The sequence below is a fragment of the Amphiprion ocellaris genome, chromosome 13, assembly GCF_022539595.1.
Source record: "Amphiprion ocellaris isolate individual 3 ecotype Okinawa chromosome 13, ASM2253959v1, whole genome shotgun sequence".
NCBI lineage: Eukaryota > Metazoa > Chordata > Actinopteri > Pomacentridae > Amphiprion > Amphiprion ocellaris.
The window spans coordinates 3,711,505-3,738,361 of record NC_072778.1 but is presented as its reverse complement, the minus strand read 5'-3'; the positions used below and the strand labels follow the sequence as shown (position 1 = coordinate 3,738,361).

General features: G+C 39.0%; 1 protein-coding gene across 4 annotated transcripts in view; it reads right to left on the bottom strand.

Annotated features, from left to right (window-relative positions):
• The window catches only part of glra1 (glycine receptor, alpha 1), a 153,817-nt gene that overhangs the window by 39,829 nt on the left and 87,131 nt on the right, over positions 1-26,857 (bottom strand). For all 4 annotated transcript variants that reach the window (XM_035954791.2, XM_023284697.3, XM_023284698.3 and 1 more), the window contains 4 exons: positions 26,455-26,678; positions 17,140-17,222; positions 15,314-15,451; positions 1,517-1,731 (listed from right to left, as the gene is read on the bottom strand). In XM_035954791.2, coding sequence (XP_035810684.1) covers positions 1,517-1,731; positions 15,314-15,451; positions 17,140-17,222; positions 26,455-26,678 — 660 coding nt within the window. The remainder of the gene's footprint in view (positions 1-1,516; positions 1,732-15,313; positions 15,452-17,139; positions 17,223-26,454; positions 26,679-26,857) is intronic.

The following is a 26,857-nucleotide window of genomic DNA, read 5'->3' as shown; positions in this document are numbered from 1 at the left end:
CCTGTTACATATATTTCTGTGATCATTTGGCTTGGTGGTTAGCACTTCAGCCTCACAGCCAGAAGATCCCATGTTACAGCCTGGGATCTTTCTGTGAGGAGCTTGCATGTTCTCACCACATTCTCCAGCTTCCTCCCACAGTCCAGAAACATACTAGGTTAACTGGTGATTCTAAATTTTCTGTCGGTGTAAATACAAGTATGCTTGTTTGTCTCTGTGTAGCCCTGCGATAGACTGGCAACCTGTCCAGGTGAACCCTGTTTTACTTCTAAACCAGCTGGGATAGACTCCAGCCCCCTGCAACCCTATAGAGGACTAAGTGGTGTACACAGAGGGATGGATGCATTTGCAATTTCATAATAGGCCAGCAGAGGCAGCACCATATTAAATTCTGCTCAGATCCCAGAATAAGCCAACATTCCTGTTGAGGATCATCACTGGAGGCGGATCTACAGCTATGATCTAGAGACACAACACTGAAGAAGATGCACAAGGTCAGGAGATAGTTGGTTTGTGCGACAATTGCCTATTTGTACACCGTGAATTTGACCTTCAGACCTAGTACTAAGATGTCTAAGCAATGAAACTGTTCGCACTTAACCCCTTGACGCCTGAATTTATTTCTGATTAAATTAAAAAATATATATATATTGTATGTTTTTGCTTTCTAGCTGATGCTAAAATAAGTGGAGATTGCTGATTTGTCTATTACACATAGAACAGATATATAATAATAATAATAATAATAATAATAATAATAATAATAATAATAATAATAATAATAATAATAATAATAATAATAATAATAATAACAGATATGTAATAATTAGGTCTCACTCCAACCAGTCCTATGAGAAACCAGTGTTTGCAAAAGGTTCTGAGGTATGTATTGAATATACACAAACCAGCATTGGGGGAATGGATACGCTATCTTGGCTGCAGTCTGAATGAAAGTGGTATGATGCGAATTTACGACAATAGGTGTCAAGGGGTTAAATAGCATCTTTAACCCTCAGCTGTATTCTACAATGTTCATCGTCATATGCCAACAGTGGAAGAGCTGCCATCCAAGATGCTCACCTACCATCTTGCCCAAGTACACGTCTACATGTGGGGTAGGGGCCAGGGATTACAATCTCCAAACCTTTTGATTAGTGGACAGCCCACCCTACCACCTGAGCCACCACCACCCGAATATTCAGTAAAACAACGACACAATCGTCACTCCCAACCAACCCTACTGGCCAGATTTGCCTCCCTACGACTTCTTCTTCCTTCCCCAAATCAAATTCAGGTTGCTGTTTGAGCCCATTGCAGATGGTGCTTGACAAACAGGACTGGCAGGATTTGGCAGCCAAATGTAAGTAAAATGTAGTTTTTATTTCTTATAGGCGCAGATCTTTTTGATCGCACTTTATAAAACATAACTTTCTTCAACTTTTTCCAGAAAGTCGATGATTTATTGCTTTGTTCCTTCCACAGCTGGTACTGACAGGTGTTTCTGATTTGTCCTCACCTTGGGAAGGGAGGCTCTGGAACCGGAGCTCTGTGTGGTCATAGTCAGCACGGTGGTGATGCCCAGACCCACTCGGGCAGGCGCAGCGTCCATGTTGATCCAGAAGGAAACCCAGGACAGGATGACGATGAGCAGCGAGGGGATGTACATCTGGATCAGGTAGTAACCCATCTGACGCTCCAGGTGGAAACGAGCCTCGATACAGGTGAATTTACCTGAGGGGTGGGGAGGAGAAAGAGTTCTATCAGAAGGAGTTTCTTGATGAGGTTTGTGGTGGAAGAGAGGATGTAAGACAGATAGAAAGAGAGAATAGCATCTGATGGTGAGTCACCTGGAAGGATGAGTGAATGGTGGAAGACAAATATCGAGACAGATGAGCAACACAGCAAGACTCTACCACTCACTGGCAAAGTGTTTCGGCAGCAGGTTTCTGGTTTAAAGCTGAAAGATGAGGGTCTGTCTGGACACAGAAGTGCTATTTTTCTCCGTTACCCATTTTTTGGACATTTGGTGTCTTTGAGGTTGAAAAAACAAACAGCCAATGTGCATTTTAAAGAAAAACATAGGAGGTTCTGAATTGTATTTTTGGGGTCTACTATAATATGCTTACATGCTGTTATATTTACACTTTCTGTCTGAAACATTCAGTTTTAGCTCCTGTTTCTTCAAGGCTCCTATCCTGATAAGACCAGTTTGTTCTTATTGGTTAACTGGTCCAACAAAGCCAGGTAATGTTGGTTCTGTACCATAACCCAACAGTCCTGACAAAAGCAGCCTTAGTGTGCAAATAACGGCAGACTTGAACAGTAAGAGCAGCTATATAACTGAAGAAACACTGAGGAGAAGGGAAAACCCAAAAAGCAGATTATTCTTTAAAAACATCATCAGACTAATGTAAAAGTTTGACCTACCTATTGCTAATAGTGGGATTTTTGTATAAAGATAATTCCAGCAATTCTTTAGTACCGTGTGCACATTGTAGAATTTAGTAATTAGGACACAGCTGGTAGTTTCTTTTACTCTGAGGGTGAAACGCGCAAATCCGTTTAACAACCTGTAGAACTAGTTGTTGCAATGCTACAATTCCTCACTGGCTTCCCACCAACAACCAGTTGTGCTCACTGAGAATTAAAGCACATTTGAAAGTTCAACCGAAGTGTTGTACAATCAAGCAAAACACAACATAACACAACTGCAGCTTTATAAGGTTCCGATTGCATGGCAGGAAGTCTTCAATGCTAACATGCTAACTGTTGTTTTCTGAATAAATAAAGATCCTCAAAGGTGGAACATGTCGCTTTATATCAATTATGTGATGTGAAGTCTATTTAATGACAATGACATGATTTTCCAAGCAGTTTTAAGCATAAATCGGGTTCAAATATGTGTGGAATCCCTTTGAGTAAGTCTGTTTTAGAGAAGTCAGAGATGTCTGTTCGATTAAATACACCTTAAAAATGCCAAAAAAATTGACAGAGAAGCTCTTGTCCTAAATTCTGGGCCTAAAAGTTTTATGCAAAAATGATCACAAGTTAACAAAGTAGTTTTCACTGACAGTTTCTTCTCCATTTTACCTAAACATATTCCAATGATCAGCATTTTAAAAAGAATGGATATGGCTGCACCCTCGGAAAAGGTTATTATTTCTCAACGAGATGACTCACGACACTCACAGCTTCAAAGGTTTTCTCTACTCAGTTTTATATTCATGGAGTCGATCATTTTGTTTCAGTAGGTGTCCTGTTTTTCAGCATTAATACCTCATTTGGAAACGATTGAATTTGCACTGCATCATGAGGTTGATTCCAGGAAAAATAAATAATAGCACCGGTCGATGTTTAAACTTCACTTAAAAGCAAAATGTTCTTTCAGCGGTTTTCCCCGAGGCAGCACAGTTTTATTAGCAGCCACGAGAGTTTTCTGAAATCCCTATTATCTTCATCTGAAAGGGCACATTATCTACACGCTGGTACCAACGTGTCTCCTGGAAAAACAAGTGGAAAGGACGAGACCGAGGGGTGAATTAAAGGAACGATCTGGAGGGACGAGGAGAGAGACGGAGCAACGGGAGGAAGTGGGAATGAGGGATGAGAGAAGGGAGGAGTTGTTGGACTGGCAGTGAAAAGGAGGATGAGCCATGGAGGGGGAAAATACAGGGGTGGAAGACGACGTCGACAGCTTCAAGACAAACTGTCATCTTCCTGCGGCGTTCACACTAAGCCAAAGTGTAAATCAGAGGCAGAAAATCACAGAGACACACTCAGGCTCGCCGGAGATCAAATGAAGCCAAAACATGTTGAATATTAGACAACAAACACAGGAGGAGGCTCTGGATTTGGACTGCTTGTTACTTGTTGTAGTAGCAGCCTGTTGGAGCGTTACAGCAGTGGTTTAGAGTAGAAAAAACAGAAGTCACGGCCTCTTCCTTTCCCATGAAACGACAAATACGTCTGTTAACAAACTACACTGTGCATCTTTACAAATACAAGTGCCAGGTGCTTTTAACAACCTGTAGAACTTGCTATTGCAATGTTACGATCCCTCATTATCTTCACACCTGTAAGCAGTTGTGCTCTTGGGGAATTAAATCACATTTTAAAAGTTCAACCCCAAGTCCTGTACAATGTAAGTAGCAAACCACACAATATAGCACAATAATTAAATGGACATCAGCATTTTACAACTTCGTACGATTGCATGGCAGGAAGTCTTCAATGCTAACCCATCAAAAGCCAGTGAGCTTAGGTGAGTCAAATCTGGAATAGATTGTCATACAAAAGGCTAAAGACTCTATAAAACACAATGTTGATACGGAAAACCATTATTTTCTGTGTTAGGATGTAAAACATGGAGATTTTAGGGCATTTTTTTGTCTGTTCCATGATGAAACCTTTCCATCCTGATGGTCTCTTCCAGGAGTCACTGACTGGTTTGTTTTCAACCTAACTGAACACACATGGGAACGTATTAGATAGTGCTCTACATCTCCATCATTAAAAAACACCAAACTAGGGAATGCTAACTTGAATTTGCAAACAGTTACTACTTAAGCAAACGCAAAACAGGTTACCACTTTGCTAAAACCTGAAGCTTGTCTCCAACAGTAAGTCTTGATATAACCAAAGTGAGTCAATCTGCGTCATTCCAGATAATGTTGGACACTCAAAATAGAGAATTTGAGAATTTTCTTTCTTCAAATGAATTAATTCCATTGAGAAAACAATTTTGCATTGCTTTTTTTGTGTGTTTTCTTGTATTTTTAATTCAGCATTGACGTCCTGTTCGATCTGTTCGATCATGCCAAGATGTGTTTGGTTTCATTCACGAGGCTTAAAGATTCCACTGAAGAATGGATTGTTAGTTCCTTCCAACAAGATCTCTCCTATAACTTATTTGTTGTGTCTTTCTAGAAAAGTCAGCTTTTTTGTGTGTTTCTGTCGGAAATATGACCCTGAGTTAGATAACTTTGTCCCTCCTTACGCCCTTCCTTTGGGCACTTTAACTTGACTTTGTTGAAATCTTTCGCCAGGATTCTACACACCATGAATTGTTGCAGATGGAAGCCTTGTGATGTGATGTCTCCCCGTTGTAGTCTGCCAGAAGCACCGTTAGTCCTTGTGAAGCTGTGAAGGGAAACTAACTGTGGATGTTTACGCTCGCAGCATGTTGTCGTTAAAGACGAGCGCAGAGATTCGGAGGAATTTTCACCTCCTTGTCCTAATCCCTCGTCTCTCGCTTCACTATCGCTTGCCTCAGAAACCACTTCACAGAGAGATAAAGGTTTAGGCACTTTTATATTGATACTGATATTCCAAATTCATTCTACAGGAGGATAATGACCTCCAGCATCTAGACAGAGACATAGAGAACCATCCTCAGCTACGAGGAGAACAAGGAGTCCTGCAAGATTTGTTCTGACCCCTAGAGCCCCGATCTCTAGATCACGGAATCAGTCTGGATTTCATGACGAGACAGAAGAACAACCTGCCTGCCAGGTTCAATAAATACAAGAGTATAAGTTAGAACATGCTTTAAAGGAACTGATTTTAATTATGTATTCTGCATGAACTGATAAAAACAGTCTTTTTCATTGCATCCTTACTTTACTTTTAATGCCTAAAACTTTGCACTGTCCTTTAAGTATATATAGACACCAATCAACCACAACATTAAAACCACTGACAGGTAAGAGTGAATGAACCAGACTCTGGAACAGAGATTGAAGATGATTTAACCTACAGTTTCTGATTTGTAAAACTGTTATTCTATTTGCGAAAATGCCAAAAAATATATTAATAATATTTTTCCCCCATCCGGACCACATTGAACCAGGTCCAGATCAAAAACCAGTGAATTTAGGTGGGTCAGATCTTGATTAGACTGTCGTACAAAGGTTAAATAATCTTTAAAACATAATTTTTGATATGGAAAACTGTTATTTTTTGTGTTAGAATGTAAAAACATAGAGATTTTAGTACATTTTTTGCATCTACACCACTTTAGACCAGGTCCAGATCAAAAGCCAGTGACATTAAGGTGGATCAAATCTAGAATAGATTGTCGTACAGAGGCTAAAGACTCTTCAAACACAATTTTTTAAGATGGAAAATCATTGTGTTATGTGTAAAAATGTATAAACATGGTGATTTTAATGCATTTTTTAAAAAAATGTGAACCACTTTAGACCAGGTACAGATTAAAAAAAAAAGTGAGTTTGGGTGGGTCAAATCTTCAATATGTTGTCGTACAAAAGCTAAAAATTCTATAAAATGCGATTTTTGACATGGAAAACCATTATTTTTTTGTGTTAGAATGTAAAAACATGGAGATTTTAGTGCCTTTTTTCCATCTGGACCACCTTAGACCAGGTCCAGATCAAAAGCCAGTGAGCTTAGGTGGGTCAAATCTTGAATGGATTGTTGTACAAAGGCCAAAGACTCTAATTTTTGATATGGAAAACCATTATTTTCTGCGTTAAAATGTAAAAACATGAAGATTTTAGTGCATTTTTTGTCTATTCCATGATGAAACATTTCCATCCTGATGGTCTCTTCCAGGAGTCACTGACTGGTTTGTTTTCAACCCCGCTGAACACATTGAGAACATATTAGGGCTCGACATCTCCATCATGAAAACACCAAATTAGGGGAATATGTTTGGGAAAAATGGTGCTCACCCTTTCAGTGGAGCTTAAGAATCACTGCAGATGTGCATTCAAGCTGTTCTGGCAGCATATGGTGGCCTAACACCTTACTGAAAACACTTTATGGTGGTTTTTCCTTTTATTTGTTAGCATCAAATATAGAACTCATTTCTTGTAGCCTGACTTTGTATAAGAGGTGCTCTTTTAATATTCTTTACTGATAATAGACATTTATTTTTGGATCAGAATCAACTGTTAAACACATCTGAAAAACCTGTTTCTATAAATGTTAGAGAATATACTGTGTACTCTCATACTACTAAAAGTGGAAGTTCCTCCCCGCAAACAGTGTGTTTCCAAAAAATCTGCAACGATGATAATTAAATTAACACACACTGCAGTGGGCTTATTTACATTGCAGTGCTGTAGCAACAGTAACAAATGTCCCTCCTTCTCTCCCTGTAATGTAATGAGCACACTGGGTCTCATAATAAACCACAAGAGAGCCAGAGAGCAAGATGGCCGACGATCCATTTAATCAAAGACGATCAATGGAAGGCAGCCTCATCAATTAGAGTTAACCCTAAAAGACTGGAGACGAGAGGAGGAGGAGGAGGAGGACGACAGGAGGGAGAATGTGAAGCAGCAGAAAGTCCAGGAGATGTGAGGAGAGAGGGAAGATGTGAGAGGACGGGGAGGAAGGAGGGGAGAAGAAAATGACAGCAACAGCAGCAGGAGAAGGATGAGGAAGAGGAGGAGGATGAGGAGGAGAGTCGATGAGGTTGGACTTGATTTATAGCTGTGATACACTTCAGAGCTTTTAAGTGCTGTCCATATTTTCCATCTGATAAGAAGATTGAAATTATTCAGCCGGGCCCATATCTCAGTGTGGGGGCTGAGAGTGTGTGTGTGTGTGTGTGTGTGTGTGTGTGTGTGTGTGTGTGTGTGTGTGAGTGCGTCTGCTGTACTTAACGCTGCTGTGTGTGTTGCGTGTTCTGTATTTAACACTGCACATATTTGAGTCCGCCTCTGCTGGCACCCAATTAGGAGGAAGATGAGCAGCCGTGTACGTGTGTGCACGCGTTCAAATCCACACTTCCGATTACACTTACAGGAAATTACAAAATGTGCACATCCGTGTGTTTTATCTATGTGGGGATCGTCTGGAGGTACAGGCCTCGAAAATGAGACGTTTTTACAGGTGTTCAGAGGACATTTTGGGTTCCTAAAGTGCCTCTCCGTTTGTCGGTTTAACCTCTAAAAACAGGAAGTGTCACATCTGAATCAACGCTATAAAACTAGATGATGCTATGTGAAGGTTAGGCTTGATATTGGAATAATTCAGCCTCGCATATTCAACTGAAAACTGAAAAAGCATAAAGATCAAAAAAAGTCGCACCCTGCAAGCCAACAGGATTGGTTCCTTATGTTTGTTACTGGAATGAGTGAAAATGGATAATAATTAGTGGTGGGACGTGATTTACAAAAATAAATCACATTGAATTAATCACATTTTTATCAAATTACAATATTTGACACAATAAGCCAAGTTTTTCAATATATCTTAGTGGAGTCATATACGTAAACTTAAACAACAAAAATGTCTAATTTTATCTGTCTGTCTACTTGATTCACAGATTAGTGCAGAGTCAAGGAATTAATTGTAATTATAGCTATTATTGTCAACATTTTAAGACTTCTTTTGAACTCAAGCACTTTCAGTGTCTTGAAAATATATTATTTAAAGTAACTTTCAAGCAACCTTGACCACAACAAATGTAAAAAAAAAACATCTTTGGCAAAATAAGCTTACCAACAGATTAACAAAAAGTGCCATTTCTACCATCGAAAATGTAAACAACAAAATAGAAACAGTTCAAATACAGTGTTTCAAACCAACAAACCCATTGGCCTCACAATACCTCGAAGAATATTTCTTCTCTTTAAGCCAGTTACTAGCCTGCTTTCAGAGCTCAAGGCTGCTTTACAGTGCATTTTTTTCCCCATCCGGACCACTTTAGACCAGGTCCAGATCAAAAACCTGGGTCAAATCTTAAATAGATTGTCATACAAACGCTAAAGACTCTATAAATTATAATTTTGGATATGGAAAGCCATTATTTTATTTGCTAGAATGTAAAACTATGGAGATTTTTGTGCATTTTAATTTTTTTATTTATTTTTTTTGCATCGGGATCATTTTAGACTAGATCCAGATCAAAAACCAGTGAGCTTTGGTTGGTCAGATCTTGAATAGATTGTCTAAAAAGCCTAAAGACTCTAAAAAACAAAGACTCTAAAAAACTGAATTTGCGATTTGGGAAACCACTATTTTCAGTGTAGAAATGTAAAAACATGGAGATTTTAGTGTATTTTTTCCCCATCTAGACCTCTTTAGGCCAGGTCCATATCAAAAACCAGTGAACTTAGGTGGGTCAGATCTTGAATAGATTGTCATACAAAGGATAAAGACATATAAATATAATTTTTGATATGGAAAACTATTATATTCTGTGTAGAAATGTAAAAACGTGGAGATTTTAGTGTATTTTTTGCATCTGGACCACTTTAGACCAGGTCCAGATCAAAAACCTCTGTGCTTAGATGGGTTAAATCTGGAGTAGATCATATTTTTGGACCAACACAGTTTTTACTGGTACAAGTCTGATCCATGAAGGCCCCATCCAGCAGCCCAGTGGACCTAAAGGAGCAGTTTTAGCCTCAGGTGCAGGTGGTTTTAATGTTGTGGCTCATCGGTGTATATTTTAGATCTTACATACTCCAAACATATCGTCCGCCAGGAAACAAAAGCACGCTGCAATGCAGTAGAAAGCGTAATTAGTATTTCAAACAGGGCTTTTTCTTCGTGTGTGTGTGTGTGTGTGTGTATGTGTTGGAATGGATGAGGGGGATGGATGGAAATAAAAAAAGAAAAAAGAGTCGGGAGAGCGACGGAGAGGGAGATAGAGGGAAAAGCTCCCTCTCTCTTGGAGTCACAATAGACTGCAGCTAATAAATCTGAGGAAAAACGACACCTTAATTCCCTCTTAATGCTTGATTGAGAAGCAGCGAGGCGAGTGCACGCTCAGCATGCACACGTACACACACACACACACACACACACACACACACACACACACACACACACACACACACACACACACACACACACACACACACACACAGAGGAGCAGCCTGGCTGGAGAGTAATAGACCGGAGATGAGATGAGAAAGAGGCAGAAAAAGAAGGAAAAAAGTATCTAAGGAGGGAGGAGAGCTGCCCTTGAAGAACTCCTGTCTGAGCAGGACATGCAGGGTTAGTCGCTGCTGGAGGGGGGCTTAAGTACTGATACACACTTCTGTGGAGTGTTTTGGGTTCTTTTAGCTTGATGTTTTGGTTCTGCAGGACATTTATTGTACCTCAAACTCATCCAACCTGCAACATGTGAAACTAAACGCTAAGGACCTCTGACCTCTGCGCTGTTTGCACTTTATCAACTCCACGTTCCCATTAAAGCCATAATCAGCCCTTCAGTGACGATTAATTTGTCTTTTTGTGACGAGTTGATTGAATACAGCTTCATTAGGACTAGCATCATGTGAGGACTTTAAATAATGAAGGTCGTTCGGGGTTTGAGAATGCAAATATTTAGTGACGATTTGTGATGATTTAAGGAGACGGTGCTCTGGTACAACTAAACTACATTCTCAGTTGCTTTCTGTTTGTGATTGATCATTTCAAATCAATACATGTTATTATACCTCATAGCACAGTTTTTACATACATGCTTATTTATCTGCATTGTTTATATTGCTTGTAATTTCTCATATTTATTACTTTGACTTCCAACTGGAACCCCAGCACTAATTTCATGCCAGCTCATGTGAATACGTGTGTTAGCATGACAATAAAGAACCTTGAATCCTTGAATTACTGCTTTACTGTCGCTCCTTTTAAGTCAACCAGACATAAATTAGATAAAGTGAGACTGGAAAATGAAGGTGAAGCGTCCAACATGCGGTGAAAATGTCGTATTTGAACCAAAACTGTGCTATTTTCCTAAACCTAACCTGTTAACAAGGAGTTTTCACTGTTAGAGTCAACCAAAGTATGATTTTTTTTCCTAAAGCTAACCAAACAGTTAGAGAAAATGAAAGTTTAGTCTAAGAATAGCATGCTTCCCTCAAACTGGGAGCCTTTCTAGTACATCATAATCTTACCTTAAGGGCAGAAAAAACACATTTATTTCAAAATGGAATTGAGAACGTAGTTAGTAAAAGAATGTAAATAATTGGCTTTCAGATAATGTCAGGAACACAGACTGAGGACTAAATCTGCATCATCTAGCTGAGTCTGGTGCAGGAGTATTGTTGCCCTTGCTTTAATGGCAATAAAAATTAATTATCGATTCATTTTTCAGAAGAAAAGATCATCCAGAGCCTCCAGCGCCACTACAGTCACAAATTTATTTCTGACGAGGAAACTTCAGTGGAGGAACCAGCAGATGATCTCATGTTGGAAAAGACCTCAGATACTGTGAAGAATTTTATATTTGTGCTGCTCTCTGTGTTGTCCAACATTTGCAGGGAAGTTTGCCAACACAAACTTTAAATTTAAAACAGACTTCATTAATTTTTCTTCCTCCTGTTTAAATTGGTTGAAGCAGCTTTAATCTTGTAATCAATTCACTTATGTTTAGCATGAAACATTTCTTAGCATCCTTTCTTTTTACAAAATGGTAAGAAGTGTCCAGTAAGCTGTTTAAATCTGTTTAAACAAACAATCATGACTCAGGTTTGCACAGTTTCAATTGTTCCAACAGAAAAACACCATAAACAGGAATTAAACCTGTTGTTAGTTTGACTCAGAGACTGAACAGACTTACATGTATTTATACAGCAAAGCTGCTGTGGATTATCACGCCATTGTCTGTGAGTGTGTGTGTGTGTGTGTGTGTAGATGTGGATTTATGGGTGTGTGTGCGGTACTGAGTCGTGTCAAGGCTTTTCGTCTGGAAGTGGATCATTCATCTCCTCAGTGGCGACAGCAGACGTCAACCTCTGTGTGAGTGATGCCTCTGAATCTGAACTAATCAGAGCCTGCCGTGCACACACACACACACACACACACACACACACACACACACACACACGCACGCACACACGCACGCACGCACACACACACACAGACACACACACACACAGACACGCACGCACGCACGCACGCACGCACGCACGCACGCACACACACAGACACACACACACACACACACACACACACACACACACACAGGCACACACACACACACACACACGCACACACACACGCACAGACACACACACACACACAGACACACACACACACACGCACAGACACACACACACACACACACACACACACACACACACACACACACACACACACACACACACACACACAGACTTCGACCAGTGGCGTTTTTAGAAATGGATTTTCTTCAGACCTGTCACTTTTGTATTTTCGTTGAAATGTGTTTCCCTCACATTTTGATTTGCTTTTGTGCTGTATTATTTTCTTTTGATAAGAAAACTAATCCAGGGCTTCTACAGATGAATAAGAATAGAGAGAAGAAAAGTCTTTTCGGCTATGTTGTTCTGTTGACCTTCTGTGCAAAGTCACAAAGACGACTTTTCTTCCTAATCCAACAACAAGGCGGCAGTGAGCACGAGGGCCATGATTTAATGAATTTTCAGTTTTTCAAAGTGTTTGAGGAATAAAGCTCTATCCAGAACATTATTCAATTATAATTTAATAAAATACAGTGATAATTTTAAGAAATACAACTGAAAAATTAAATAAAGGTGACATTAAAGCTAAGAGTTGCCTAAATAAACCTAAAATTACATAAAAATCAACCTCTGCAGCTCTGTGTGTGTGTGTGTGTTCTGTCTTTTGTGGGCAGTCGGCTACACATTGTGACTTTTAAATACATATTTGTGTTTTCTGTGGGCTGGCTTGGTGGACTGGACAGATGGTTTTCAGCCACACTTGGAGGACCTGGAGGGAGAACCAGATCGAGGCGGCCGCCTCCGTCCTCCACCGTCCGTCCGCGGCCAGATTCTCCTCGTTTCTGTGATTTCTGCTGCTCTCGCTTGTTTCTGCTTCTTTTCCACGTGGCATGATGCAGATATTTTACTCCTGCCGTCTTTATTCTCAACTATTTCCACCCTTCTTTCTCTTTTTATCCCCCTCTAATTCTATTTAGTTTGCTTTTTCTCCTTTATTTCCCAATTTCTACCCCTTTACTTTCACTGTTTTCTGTAAGTTCACATTTTTATGAATATTAAACCACATCTATATGTTAAATCGTAAAGGTTATTAAGTTAACCTCATCCCTGAAATAAAGTTTGCACCCTGCAGTGTTTTTTCTTTTTTCACTGAAAGTTTTATGACACTGGAAGGAAAAGAAATAAAAAGAGGAAATATGTACTTCTATTTCAGTACAGTTATTTCCATATTTCATATGAAATTCTCTCTCTGACTCTGACTCAGTCTCTAGGCAAACATTTTTACCGCCTCCCTCCCAGTATGGCTGGAAATAGATAATATTCTCCGTCAGGAAATTTTGAGTTACATCTCCCTTACGCCTGTTTGCCTCTAGGTTTTCTTTTCTTTATCTTTTAAAGCTAATATATCTATTTTCAGAGAGAGGGAATAAGCAGGAGAGAGAAATGAAAATGACGGAGCGGTGCAGAAACATTAAACGGAAATGAAAAAGAGACACGGCAGCAGAGGTGGGTTTGGGATTAGAAACTAAACATATCCACTGTGAGGAAGTGTCATTTTTCTTCTGTGCACAACGTGTCTGAGCGATCTTGTAGGTTTCACTTCAGTCAAAGAGTCAACTTGATTGAAGAAAGTCATCACCATCGCTCAGATCAGCATTTGCTTGTGATGAGGTCAAATATTACAGTTCGTACTGCAAAAAAGTCCAACCTACTACACCATTTTTGCCTTTTATTGTCACCTAAAAGTCATTTTTTGGTGAATATTTAATGCCTTTTGTTGCAGCTTTATTCAGAACGTGCATCAATTCTGATAAGCTAATCAATATTTCTTATTAATTGAGGGATTTTTGGATTACCTTTCTATATATATTTGTAGGTATTAACGTGAAGTTTTAAATTAATTCTGTAAACAGGTGTAATAAATCATTTTGTTGGATAGTGGCCGCCTTACCCATACCTGGTTCTGACTGAGGTTTTTTTTTGTTGTTCCTTTCCATGGTCGCTCATAAGGAATCCAAAGGCAACGTTAGATTGTTGGGTTTTCTGTTCTCTGTTTATAATCGATGAAGTCTGTATCTTACTATGATAAGCGCTGTGAGATGCCAGATGTTGTGAATCTGCGCTCTATAAATAAAACTGGATTGAATTGAATCAGGAATGTTTGCTGTGAATGTTGGTTGTGAGTGGACTACGTTAAGGAAAGAACATGTTTTTTTAAAAGGTACAGACTGCTGAATTTAGGAAAATTTGAAACAACAGCAGACAGGTGGCCTTTCATTGTGGAGTATGGAGAAAATTGAAGACTTTAAACCAGATGCCTCCAAGAAGAACCGCTGTCACAGACGAGGAAGTGGAGATAGAAACGAGAACAACTCAACATGTTATAAAACAATTTGAAAAGGAATACAGAAAACGATTGTTTGAAAAATATAATAATGTGGAAACATAAATGTGTTCTAGAGATTCTAAAGAGATATAAAAGTAAAAAGCTTGATGCAAACAGGAAACAGGAAGAGTTGAGATGCAAGGCTTTAGTGGGTAGGAGGTAATAACTTCATCTACTCATTTTAGGATTCGGATTCGGCTTGTTGTTTTTGTATTCTGTGTTTAATTTTCTGTGTTGCCTTTATGATACTGTGGCATGTCTGAAACAAAGCAAATTTTCTCATATGCTTGCATATTTCTTGCGTTTTTTTGAGATTTTATAAATGAAAAATTCTTTGCTCCCAAGTTTCTATCTATTTTTGTAATTTTTTTATGATTTTACGAAGATGGAAAATTCTTTGTTTATATGTTTCCATATTTTTTTTTCAATTTTTCGTGATTTTATGAAGATGAGAAATTCTTCGCTCATATGTTTCCTTTTTTTTGTGATTTTCTGAAGAGGAGAAATTCTTCTTCAAAAATAATCCAACTTAATTAAATGAAACTTGATAAAAAATTAAAAAATACATAACAAAATGCAGGGTCTTAGCTCTAATACTGTAATTGTTCAGGTCAATTTGGATGTTATATAGTACTGTGGAGTCTTAATCTTAATATTTAAACTTGCTGGGTGAATTTGTAATGTTACTGTGACGTGTTCATGAACATCGGTTGACTTGATTGCAGTTGTTTCCTCATATAGAATGTATTAATTGGAGCAGGAGCATGCTAATACACTTCAATATATTTGCAAAAAATGTATAAAACAAAGAGAATTAACTGGGATTTCAATGCAGCTAGATGAGGATAATCCCTTTACTACTTATAATCCCATTACTATGTAAAATCAAATAACTGTGACAGCTGATAAAGGAAATTCTTAAAACACATCTGTTTCCCACGTCTGTTAAGAAGCTTTTATGAATTCTACTTGTCCATCATTTGGTGCTGGTTCCACTCACCTGTGTTGTAGTGTTTGGTGCAGTAGCGCAGGTCCTTCTCCTCTTTAAGGATGAACTGAGGTAGCGTCAGGCCGTCAGCCACCTGCACGGCTCCCTTCTCATCCCACTCGAATATGAGGTCGTTCATGGTGTAGCCGACTGCAGGAGAGAGCAGCGAGGAGGACGTTAGACCGCTTTCACAGCTCTGCAGGTTTTTTATTTTAGTCTTCTTCCTCTGAGGAGGAAGATGATCTTTCTGTACCTGGCTGAGGCAAAGTCACCCAGTGAGGAGTTCATCCACCTGCAGGGCCACTTCCATGCACTATATCACCGTATATACTATAATATGTAGCTGCTGACCATTGTATGATGTGTTCATGATGCTAGAGGGAATGTCTGCATCTCTACCGAGGAGTGTGTCTTCTATCAGCAGAATCCAAAAAATTAGCACTTTGTAAACATCTGACATCTCTAGTTTGAAGGTTTCACATAAAGTGAAAAAGTACAGGAAGAGAAAAGGTAGAAAAACAAGGAGGAGTAAGAAAACATCTGTTAAAAAAAAAAAAAAACACATGGTAGAAAGCAATGAAACAAGTAGAGGACGAAGGAAATGAAAAAAATAAGGAAAAGATCAGAAGAAAAAACAAACAAGAAGTGGGATGAAAGGGAAGCAATAAGACAGAAATGAATTAAGAAGGAAGGATGGGTTAGGGTTAGTGTTCTTTTCAGAAATATTTATTGCTGAACTGTTTTGGTTTACTGGACTGAAGCTAAAGTGGCTGTCATGTGACCATCTAGTGGCCTGTTAGTTTACGCCCACCAACCGGGTGATATTCAGATGCGGCGTGTTTCCATGCGAGAAAAAACAGCCCTGAGGACACATAGCTTTAATGTCTGGTATGAAGGTAAGTTCCCACAGGATCCATCAATATCTCCCATCCTATTCATTGTCTATGTGAAACGCACCACATTGCGGCGTGTTTTGAGCTATGATGTGGTGCGTCACCCCAAAGCTACCCACAGCTCATGAAGCACACTCAACTTCTACTTTATGCAAATCCAGTGCGGGGACAGGAGGTCTGACGAATCGCAAAACTTTCGTAAAACGTCTAAACTAGCTGTCGCTGAATTAAAACGAGGACAGATTCAGCAGCTAATTTCTTGCCTCAAATGCTTTCAGAAATACTTTTTGCTGAACTGATAAAGTTTGCGACCGAGCCCCCTGTTGGTCCGACGCTTCTACTGGACTGAAGGTCTTACAGGCTGTCATGTGACCAGCTAGTGGCCCCCTAGTGACACGCCCACCAAGCAGTGATATTCAGATGCACCATGTCTCCATCTGAGACAAAAACGGCCCTGTGGACACGTAGCCTGAGTGTCTGGTATGAGAGTGGAAAGCTCTGTACGCCCACCCTACATCCCAACCACCTCTGCCATCTTCACTCCACTAAAACATCCCCTCTTTTTCTAGGAGACACGTTTGTTTCCGTTAAAACGCATCTCGTCGGTGATGCCGAGATTAAACACGATGTACTTGATTAGACGTCTATCGCTTCTTTTTGATGGCAAATAAACAGAGCTGAAATCAAACCCAAGTATGACACCAGTGAGCACTGTATCGTTCCGTCTGTGATTTATGACGGCCGACCCTTTGTTGAAGCACCAGAGCTCTTTGAAATTCAGCTCCGGTCTCTCAGATTCCTCTCACGTCTGCTCACAGAATGAAAAGGCCACAGAGAAATCTATACCATATCTCTGGCCCTGCCGGCTGCTGTGACTGATCGACTGATGCGCCGCCGCTCGCTGTGTGTGTGTGTGTGTGTGTGTGTGTGTGTTTAATTACTCACAGCTCTCCAGCTGCATGATGCACGTCTGGACGTCCATCGGGAAGTTCTTCAGATCCATGGGACAGGCCAGGACCAGTGTTATTCTGCAAACACACACACACACACACACACACACACACACACACACACACACACACACACACACACACACACACACACACACACACACACACACACACACACACACACACACACACACACACACACACACACACACACACACACATAGCATCACTTAGACTAAGAGGATTACCCTGAGCTCTATCAGAGTGACTCATAAAGACCACCAAACACTGAGCACCAACAGTTAAGATCATTGGGAAGAGATTAAACTTAAAAGTCTCCAAATTTGTGCATTTCGGGGACATATTTTAATTATTTCACTCAAGTCTATTATCCAGTGAAACAATAGAGGAAATGAATTAATTAGCAAACACTCGGTTTTAATGCTCGACTTAAAAAAAAGCAGCACAGATAACAAAGGAGCTTTGCTCATAAGAGAGAAAAGAAAAAAAAGATTTGATGGTTAAGTCAAATCAATTAAATGATAAAAACCAGCACAGATGAAAGTATAAATGAAATAACAGATATCGGCCTTCATGAAGCAATGCGATTAACTCCAATTTAAAGGGGATTATTGCCGGAACAAGTAGAAAATTAAATTGATTACAACGGCGACAGTTTTGATTTGATGATTTAAATCATTTATTACACATGAATGAGGAAGACTATCTGGTTAAAATGCATCTCAAGTGAAGATTTTTTGTTTTTATCTCTGCGATAAGATGCTTGATTAAATAAACGTCGATCTGAGACGCTTTCATTTGGATTTTGGGCAAAACAAACGAGTGTCGTTTTGATTTTCAGCTATTTCTGGACGTTTATACTTGATGCATCTTGGTCCTCTGATTCAGTGATTTATGGTGCATTTTATTTTCCATTATAGGACACGTCCATATAATGCTGGACAGGTGAAATTGGTTTAACTTGAATTCCAGCAACCAGTTTGAAGCTGGAAACTGGAAAAAGTGGGAAAATGTTGATTTTTCTTGGATCCGGGGCTGACAATACTCCCCAATAGATGCACTTTTTGCTTCTGTTTGAGTAATTATTGTGAAAAATTACTCTTTCCACAGAAAAAGAACACCTATTTATTTACTCTGAACCTGTGTTTAAAGATTTATGATTCAGTAAGAAGGACTGTGTATATAATATTGAAAAATTGACCAATGCATTTTTACTTTTCTGTCTTTCCTGTGGAATTATTGTGAATAATAAAAGCCTGAAACGTTGTACTCCTGCGGTACTAATGGTAACACTGGGCAGACCCGCAGAAAATACCAACAGGAACGTCACATCGGAGGTCACAGTTTCACTCCAAACTCCAAATCTTCTTCTGTGCTGGAGGACTGACGTGATAAAACCTTGCAGCTGAGCACGCGTGGAGCGACGGGGGAATGAATCTTGTTTTGATGTGAGGCTGAGCAGTGAAACTCTGAAAATTAAAATGTTGGGGGACGTGGTGACACATTAGGAGTCCCAGGCACCCAAATTAATTACTGCTGTCACATGGCGAGAATGTATCTCCGCAAAAGTCAACTTTTTTCCTGGAAATTAATGGAAAAATCCTGTTTACAACCGAGAAGATGCATCACTGAAATTAACAGCTCTATTCCACTCATTAGATCTCAATATTAGCTGATATAAAACTGGTTTTGGGAGCTGTTTATTTAAAAATGTAATTCCAGATATAACAGAACCCATTAGAGATAAAACCACTGATTTATTTTTAAATATATAAATCAATCTACTTTTTACTTTCCATTTACTGCACAGTCTGTAAATTGTCAGAAATGACAAGAAAATGTGGCTCCAGCAGATATTATAATGCTCAGTCAGAACTATTCAGTTATCAATAATTAGCAATTTAGCAATGTGATACTAATGCATGCAAAAAAACAACGTTTTCCAATACAAAATCTCCAAGTTTGAGAAAAACTCTCACCATATGGTCCATTTACAAGCTGTCAGTCATATTACATGATGTTAAAATATCCCACTTATTGTTAGAATAACTTTAAACCTAAGCTAACATGAAGGAAGTTCTTGAATGAATCCTGAAAAGATGCCAAGTTTTCGTTTTTTTTCATTTAATTTCTGTTTGTAAGACCAAAAATGAACCATGAACCTGCATTTGCATGGTGTTAAAATATTCTAGTTAACTTTAAATTTAAGCTTCATGAAGAAAGTTCTTGAATGAATCCTAAAAAGATGCCTAATGGTTGTTTTTCACTTAATTTCAGTTTGTAAGGCCAAAAATGAACCATGAATGTGCATATTACATGATGTTTAAATATCCTAGTAAACTTTAAAATTAAGCTACCATGAACGAAGTTCTCGAATGAATCCTAAAAAGATCCCTAATGGTTGTTTTTTCACTTAACTGTTAGTTGTAAGGCCAAAAATGAACTATAAGCCTTCAAATCCTCAAATATTATTATTGATTGTACATCCTAGATACATGTGCAAATAATGCTCTACTATGTTACATGTAATTATCATACAGTAGAGGTTAACAAATGTCATCATAATAGCATTTCTGCTATGTACAAGTGTGCTGGTTTTGCTCATAAAACCTAAAAAACTGCCTCTCCAGCTCCAGTTTTGTGAATCTGCAGCATGTGAGCTGTCAGCAGGTTGTCGCGGCTTGCAGAAGGTGATTTCTCCGAACACACTCGGTCCTTCTGTTCCGCTCTAACAGGACGGCTGCTGCTACAACACACACACGTCCGGTCGGCCTGATGTACCAGATAAACTCTGCTGCGTCTGCACATTGCTACAAATCCTTGACAGGATGCTGAATATGTATTACACACATGGCGGAGCCTCAGCAGATGTCCCACTTTCCCAGAAAAGAGGTTTCGGCTCTGTGGTTTTCTGTCTGCTGCATCGTGACGCCTAAACGCCAAACGCTGACGTAGGTAGCGGCGGTCCTCGTTGTCCTGGAGCGTGACAGCCACTTGGACCTCCAACCCTGTTTATGCTTTTGTGCTTTTGCTTAACAACAAGTCAGGTTATAAGGGAAATCCATTTTTTTAGCCTTACTAATGATTAAAAACCAGAATTTTGTTCTGAGTACAAGTCTGGATACTCCTTTAACTCAACAATCTGTGTGGAAACCTTTATCTTAAATGCAATTTTTAAATCTTATACAAGGAGAATCAAGGCTTAGTCAAATCGAGTTACCTGAAATCAAATGTCAGAGTCTAAAATGTGTCGGATTGTGTGATAATGTTATAGAAGAACATCTAAATTTATATTTTCTTTACTTTAAAATTACCACATTATTGCTGTCAACTTGGTGCTGCACTTCCTGTCCTTTTCTATATTTTACATACTCTTTTTTTTTATCAAACTATCTGATTATTTTTTGCGTTTTATTATGTTAATTGTATATAATATAACGTATTATGTCACTTGCACATTCTGTCACTCTTGTATATTCTGTTGATTTTTTTTCTATATTATATTGTCTATATTTTTTAACCTCATTTCAATTTATTTTACCTTCACTTTATACCCTAATAAGCTGCGTTGTCTCATGGTTTACCCTTTTATTGAATATCCGTGCTGCTGTAACAATTAAATTTCCCTCCAGGGATTAAAAAAGTCATCTGAATCTAAGTATAATATCACATTTAGGTCTGTGTGCATGCTGTGTAGAGTGTATATGAGAGACAGAAGAGATTAAATGTGCTCATTTACATTCAAATGTATTAATTTGGTGGAAAGTTTGTCCAAAACAAGGGACAGAGTTCTATACTACGAGAGATTAGATGGATAGTGTATGCTGAGAAGGGCAGGTGAGATTTTTGTGGTACCTCAGTGGAAAGAAAGTCATGTGTGGATTCGTCCTCTTGACGTTTAACTCAGAATGAATGTTATGTAAAGGTAGGTATCAGATATATCTTGGATGGGGTGGACAAGTGAATTTTAAATCAAAGTAACCTGATAAGTCCAGCAGGGTCAGAACTGAGGACTGGACACTCCTTCTCAGAGAGTTTCAACTCTCCTGAAATTCAACTTTTCATGATTTATGGTACTACAACTGTGTCAATCTGCACAAAATACATGTTTGAGTTGTTTCTACTTCTAGCCATTTTCATAGAGGTGCAGGATTTCATATTATCATGAAATATGAGCCCACAGTAAGTAACAATGTGAGAGGAGTGAATAAAAACACAGAGAAACTGCTTGGGCTTCATTAAATGGACATGTTAGGAATCAAGGCCAGTGTATCTTAGTTAATTTAAACACAAGACACTTGAGCTCCAAACAAGAAAGATGCACACTCAGTGAAAGACCTAGGATTCCTGACCCATCACTATACACACCAATGAGCAGTGATTTCCAACACATCTCTGGGGGTCATCAGTGGAAACCTCCCTTCAATGTCCTCCAGGAGGCTAGGCGGTGAACTCTGGCATCCCAGATTTCACCCCCTCTAGTGCCAGTTCACACGGCCTTACACAATCCAAACAGCACTGCCACGTTCAACTGGCCCAGGCCCGTATAGGAGACGCTCCAGGTAGTGACCAGTGCCGATGCTAGCAGTTAGCGAGGGCAAGATGCTGAATACCTTGTGCCAACTGCTAAAAAGTGATAAAGAAACCATACATATAGACTCTCCAAACCTACTAATGCTAACTCTAAATGCTAATGCTAACTGCAAGACTACTACAATATCCAAAGCAAACTTGCCACTGACAAAGAAACTATACAAGCCAACTTACCAAACTTGCTAGTGCTACATGCTAATGCTAACTGCTAAAATACTGCTCACCACAGACAGAGACTATACAAGCAGATTTCATCTAAGACGCAAGTACCAACTGCTAACTGCTAATTGCCGAACGGTTGCACAAAACTATGTGCAACACTAACAATGACCAAACATGTCAATAAACTACTTGGTTCTTACTTGTAATAGCTTCAACATTTAACATAATTACAAGAAATTTGTTGTAATTATAGTTTTTATGAACTTGAAATCTTCTTTTTCAAAACCCTGTTTCAGAAAGGTAACAGTGAAAAAGAGCATGTATGTTTTCAGACCGAGGTGCATTCAACTTGGCTGGATTAAAAACTGTGGGGAAAGATCAGGAAGTGAAACGCCCTTACAGGACAAGATGCATTGTAAATTGGATCCTAATAGTTGTTAAAGAAGGATGCTAAGTCATCAGCTGATAGGGAGGCTCCAAAAGGTGGAAAATAATTTTCCTAGTGCTGATATTGTCATGGAAAAATGCCATTTTTGCAGAAGTTAAGCTGGAGGCAAATGGTAGATAGAAGAGTCAATGAGGTCTGGAAGATCTCCAGACTTATGCTATTTTCTCCCAGCGTCTCTGAGATTGGGTCGCAGCTTGCATAGATAGCAATGGCTGGGATGGAGCAGCCCGAGCAGGTCTAATGGAGAGACGGCTTAGAGTGGAACAGAGTGGATCTGTGGCATCATTTATGCTGAGAGAGGAGACTGTGCTGTGGGGTGGAAAGGTGGAAATGATTGCATCAAACAGATCTCATGTGTGTGAACTTTAGGAAGTTCAGTGAGGGACTCGGTGCATGCTCTTTGGGCTGGTTTCCACCAACTTTGCTGTCACCTTTGTGTTTATGATTGACTAAAAAGCATAAAAGAAAGAGCTCATATTTATTAAGATAATGATTTGTGCTTATATACAGGTATCTGAAAGATTTAACTTCATAATGTTATTGGGCTATATGTGACCACGCATCTTTGGTGATGTTGTGCAGTAAAAACAAAAGCAACACGCAATTCAATAAATGACTTTTTGAAGGGACTAAATAGATAAAGTATCCTAATGCACTACATCCTGAAAAACTAATTAGTAATGTGTAAAGCATTACATATAACGCTGTCAGTGACCACTTATTGAGCTCACAAAATGTATTCATATACATTACTATAAAGTAAAAGTTTGGGGTCACTTAGAAATGTCCCTTTTTTTGAAAGAAAAGCATTTTTTTTATTCAATGAAGATAACATTGAATGAATCAGAAACAGTCTAGACATTGTGAATGCGGTAAATGACTATTCTAGCTGGAAACATCAGATTTTGTGTTCACCTGATAAAAAGGACACGTCACCAAACGTCAGATGATGCTGTGAGGAAGACTGCAGATGTAGTCGAAACATGTCAGCAAAGTAAAAAACTCATCCTTACTGACTTTGTCCGAAAAAAAGAACTGCTAATCTAATATAAGATAATAAAAGACAAAATGAACAGAATCAATCTACGACGTGGGCTCTATAGGATTAAACCGGCTAAAAGTATCATTATTTGCCCGTATTTTAAATGGTTTTCATAGTTCTATCTATCTATCTATCTATCTATCTATCTATCTATCTATCTATCTATCTATCTATCTATCTATCTATCTATCTATCTATCTATCTATCTATCTATCTATCTATCTATCTATCTATCTATCTATCTATCTATCGGGTCCATTGTTTTCTACTTGTCTGCATCCACATCATAGCTTGAGAATTTGTTTCACTTCACATATATAAAAAAAAAAAAAACGCCACAAATTCAGGTTTCTAGAGGTGTGGAGGACACCTAAACACACTCCTGTTTGGTCGATTGTGTTGTGTCAGTGTTGTTTACTTTTGTTTATGCTGCGAAAATACTTGGTTAATTTTATACACCGAGACTAACTGGTTGGGTTTAGGGAACGGGTTGAAAGACATCTGGAGAAAAAAAAGAAACATAGGCATCTTACAAAGTTACAGCTTCTTTTGTCACAATAATACTGTTTGTGCTGTGGACAAATGTACCTCCAACACTGGGCTGCATAGTGTCACACCGCTGCCTCCTTTACACTTTGTAGCTTAATGATTGTTTCGTGCAACTTCTAATGATTCATATGATCTTCATGTTTTTGTGAACTTTCGACATTTGAATAAAATATCAAGCACGCTAACATAAGATATGCATTTTTGATTCCCTTTTATTGACAAAACGTCGAATAAACTTTTTGGTCTTTCTTAAAAAGTGCACGATCCATTTTCAAACCGAATTCTTGAAATGAAATAATCATAAGTTTTCCCTTTGATACAGCACCCCGCATGCACAAATGAGACAACACATCAAGCAGCGGGAGATTGGACTACATCTAAATCTGGTCATCCAATCTCCAAAAGTTCCCTTTGGTCTCGGAGCAGAAGCGACTGTCGGTCATGACTTCTCCTGGCGCTGCTCTACTGCTGAGCGATAAACATCAAAAAAGAGAGTAAACAACATTTACAACACCCACTTTCTCCCTCTTCCCCCGGGACGGTTTAATATCCTGAGCCCACTCGTCGCCTCTGAGATCAAGCTGATCAACAGAGGGTTCATTCTGATGTTGTCAAGTTAAAAAATGAAAGTAGCAGCAGAGAAGTGCAAGGGTTCATCCCTGCTCTGACGGTATTTATAAAGGACCAATCTCACTCCTCCTCCTGCTGGACATGAAGGTGAAAACTGAGGTTGATAACGGATCAGACTCACTGCTGGAATACTAACAGGCTGAGTAGATTACCATGGCTGCTGCTGCTGCTAGGTTTTTCATGTGCCCCTGAGCAGACGCAATAAAAGCAAGGAGGAGGAGGAGGCACTGGCAGGCTAAAAGGTTTGTCGGCTGAAGGAGGCTATAACTCTGAGAGCCTTGAATAGAATGTCTTGGAGATCCAAAGGAAAAAAAAAAGAAGAAGCAAAGAAGTAGAGACTGATAGGAAATGAAAACCTCCAACTTTGATGCAATAAGAGAACTCTAAAGCAAGGGATGAAGGTCTCTGAAAGTCACTTTTTATCTTTTAACACGGTTTTATAACTGATCATTTCTGTGCACCTTCCAAACCATAAACCCTCACCTTAATTCTTGAAATTTTTTCCTTGCTACACTTTTTCTTTGTCACTCTTCAAATGTGTTCCAGTGTAGGAAACAAGTGCTTTGTAGCAGAGCTTGTAGTTTTAGTCATTTAAAGACACGTTCATTTTATTTTAGAAGAAACATAGAATATTAAACACACTAGCATTCAAAAGTTTGGGGTCACCCAGACAAGTTTATGTTTTCCATGAAAACTCCCACTTTTATCCATGTGCTAACATAACTGCACAAGGGTTTTCTAATCATCAATGAGCCTTTCAACATCATTAGCTAACACAATGTAGCATTAGAACACAGGAGTGATGGTTGCTGGAAATGTTCCTCTGTACCTCTATGGAGATATTCCATTAAGAATCTGCTGTTTCCAGCTAGAATAGTCATTTACTACATTAACAATGTCTAGACTGTATTTCTGATTCATTTAATGCTATCTTCACTGAAAAAAAAAGCTTTTCATTCAAAAATAAGGACATTTCTCAGCAATGCCCAACTTTTGAATGGTAGTGTACATTTCAAACACTTTGATCTGATCTGAGTCGTTTAATACTGAGAATCTGCCTATATTGACTCCTGATCCAATGTCATTTTAAGAACACCTCAACGACAATAAAGTTATTAAAATCAATTCAATGTATGTGCTTGACACCTCAATAGCTTTGTAGTTCATTAAGAAACATGTTGTTCTGCATTGAGGCTGCTCCTTCATGTTGTTTTTACTTAACAAAATAACAAACGAGCTTAGTACAGTTTCACTTTATGCACAATTTTAAGCAAAATAATCAAGTAAGCAAACTAAAGTATGTCTTCATAAACAGCCCTTACCACAGTTCAATTTAGTTCGATTTCACAACAACTCAAATGATGACTTTAAAGATCATATTGGGCATCAATAGTTTAAACCGCTTCATTTTCACATTTTGGGTGATTTTTGGAAACTTTCACCAGATGTGTTGCCATGTTTTGTTCCCAAGTTGTAGTAAAAATTTCATGAAAATGTCATGAATTTGCTATGGCTCTGTTTAGCAGGTCTGGCTAGCTTCTTCTTTATAGCAACACTGGCTGAAGCTCATGGATACCATCGTATTTTAAGGTATTCATCATATCAAACATGTGGGAAAATGGATGACTTACAGAAAAAAAAACATGGACCAACCTGCAGAAACTCACAAACATAAAAGTGTTGTTTCTGTGGCATCAATATGGTGTTCAGACTTGAATTTTTGAAAACATCCTGTGCAAAGTTTGCTTGTCCTCATCAAAAACAACCAAATGGAAGCTTTAAGGTGCGTGCGTGCTGCAGTAATCAGTTTAACAACCAGGCGCTCTCACAGTTGGAACATAAAACAGCAGACTTCCTCCACTCACCGTATGCTGTAGAGCACATTGCCGTTTTTAGAGATGCGCAGCAGCTTGTTGTCGGTGGTGACCTCGTGGAAGTTGGCCCCCTTCTCGTTGGCGAAGAACAAGTCAGGTTTCCAGATGGAGTCCAACATGGAGGGGTCGAGGTCCAGCGAGTCGTCGGGGTACTCGCTGTAGGCCAGCCGAGGGTCGTTCCACTGCTGTCTCAAGAAGATGTTCACTCTGTAGTCCTGCAAGGAGACACAGTACCGAGGACGTAGACTGAGGTTAGACTGAGGTTTGTATTTATTCCAGTATAATGTCCATAGGAAAATGCAGAGACAACATAGACTTATTGTCTTTACTGTGCAAGACAACCCATGTACGCCTTAAATCCAACCATCTCTAATGGCTTCTGTTGATGTATTTT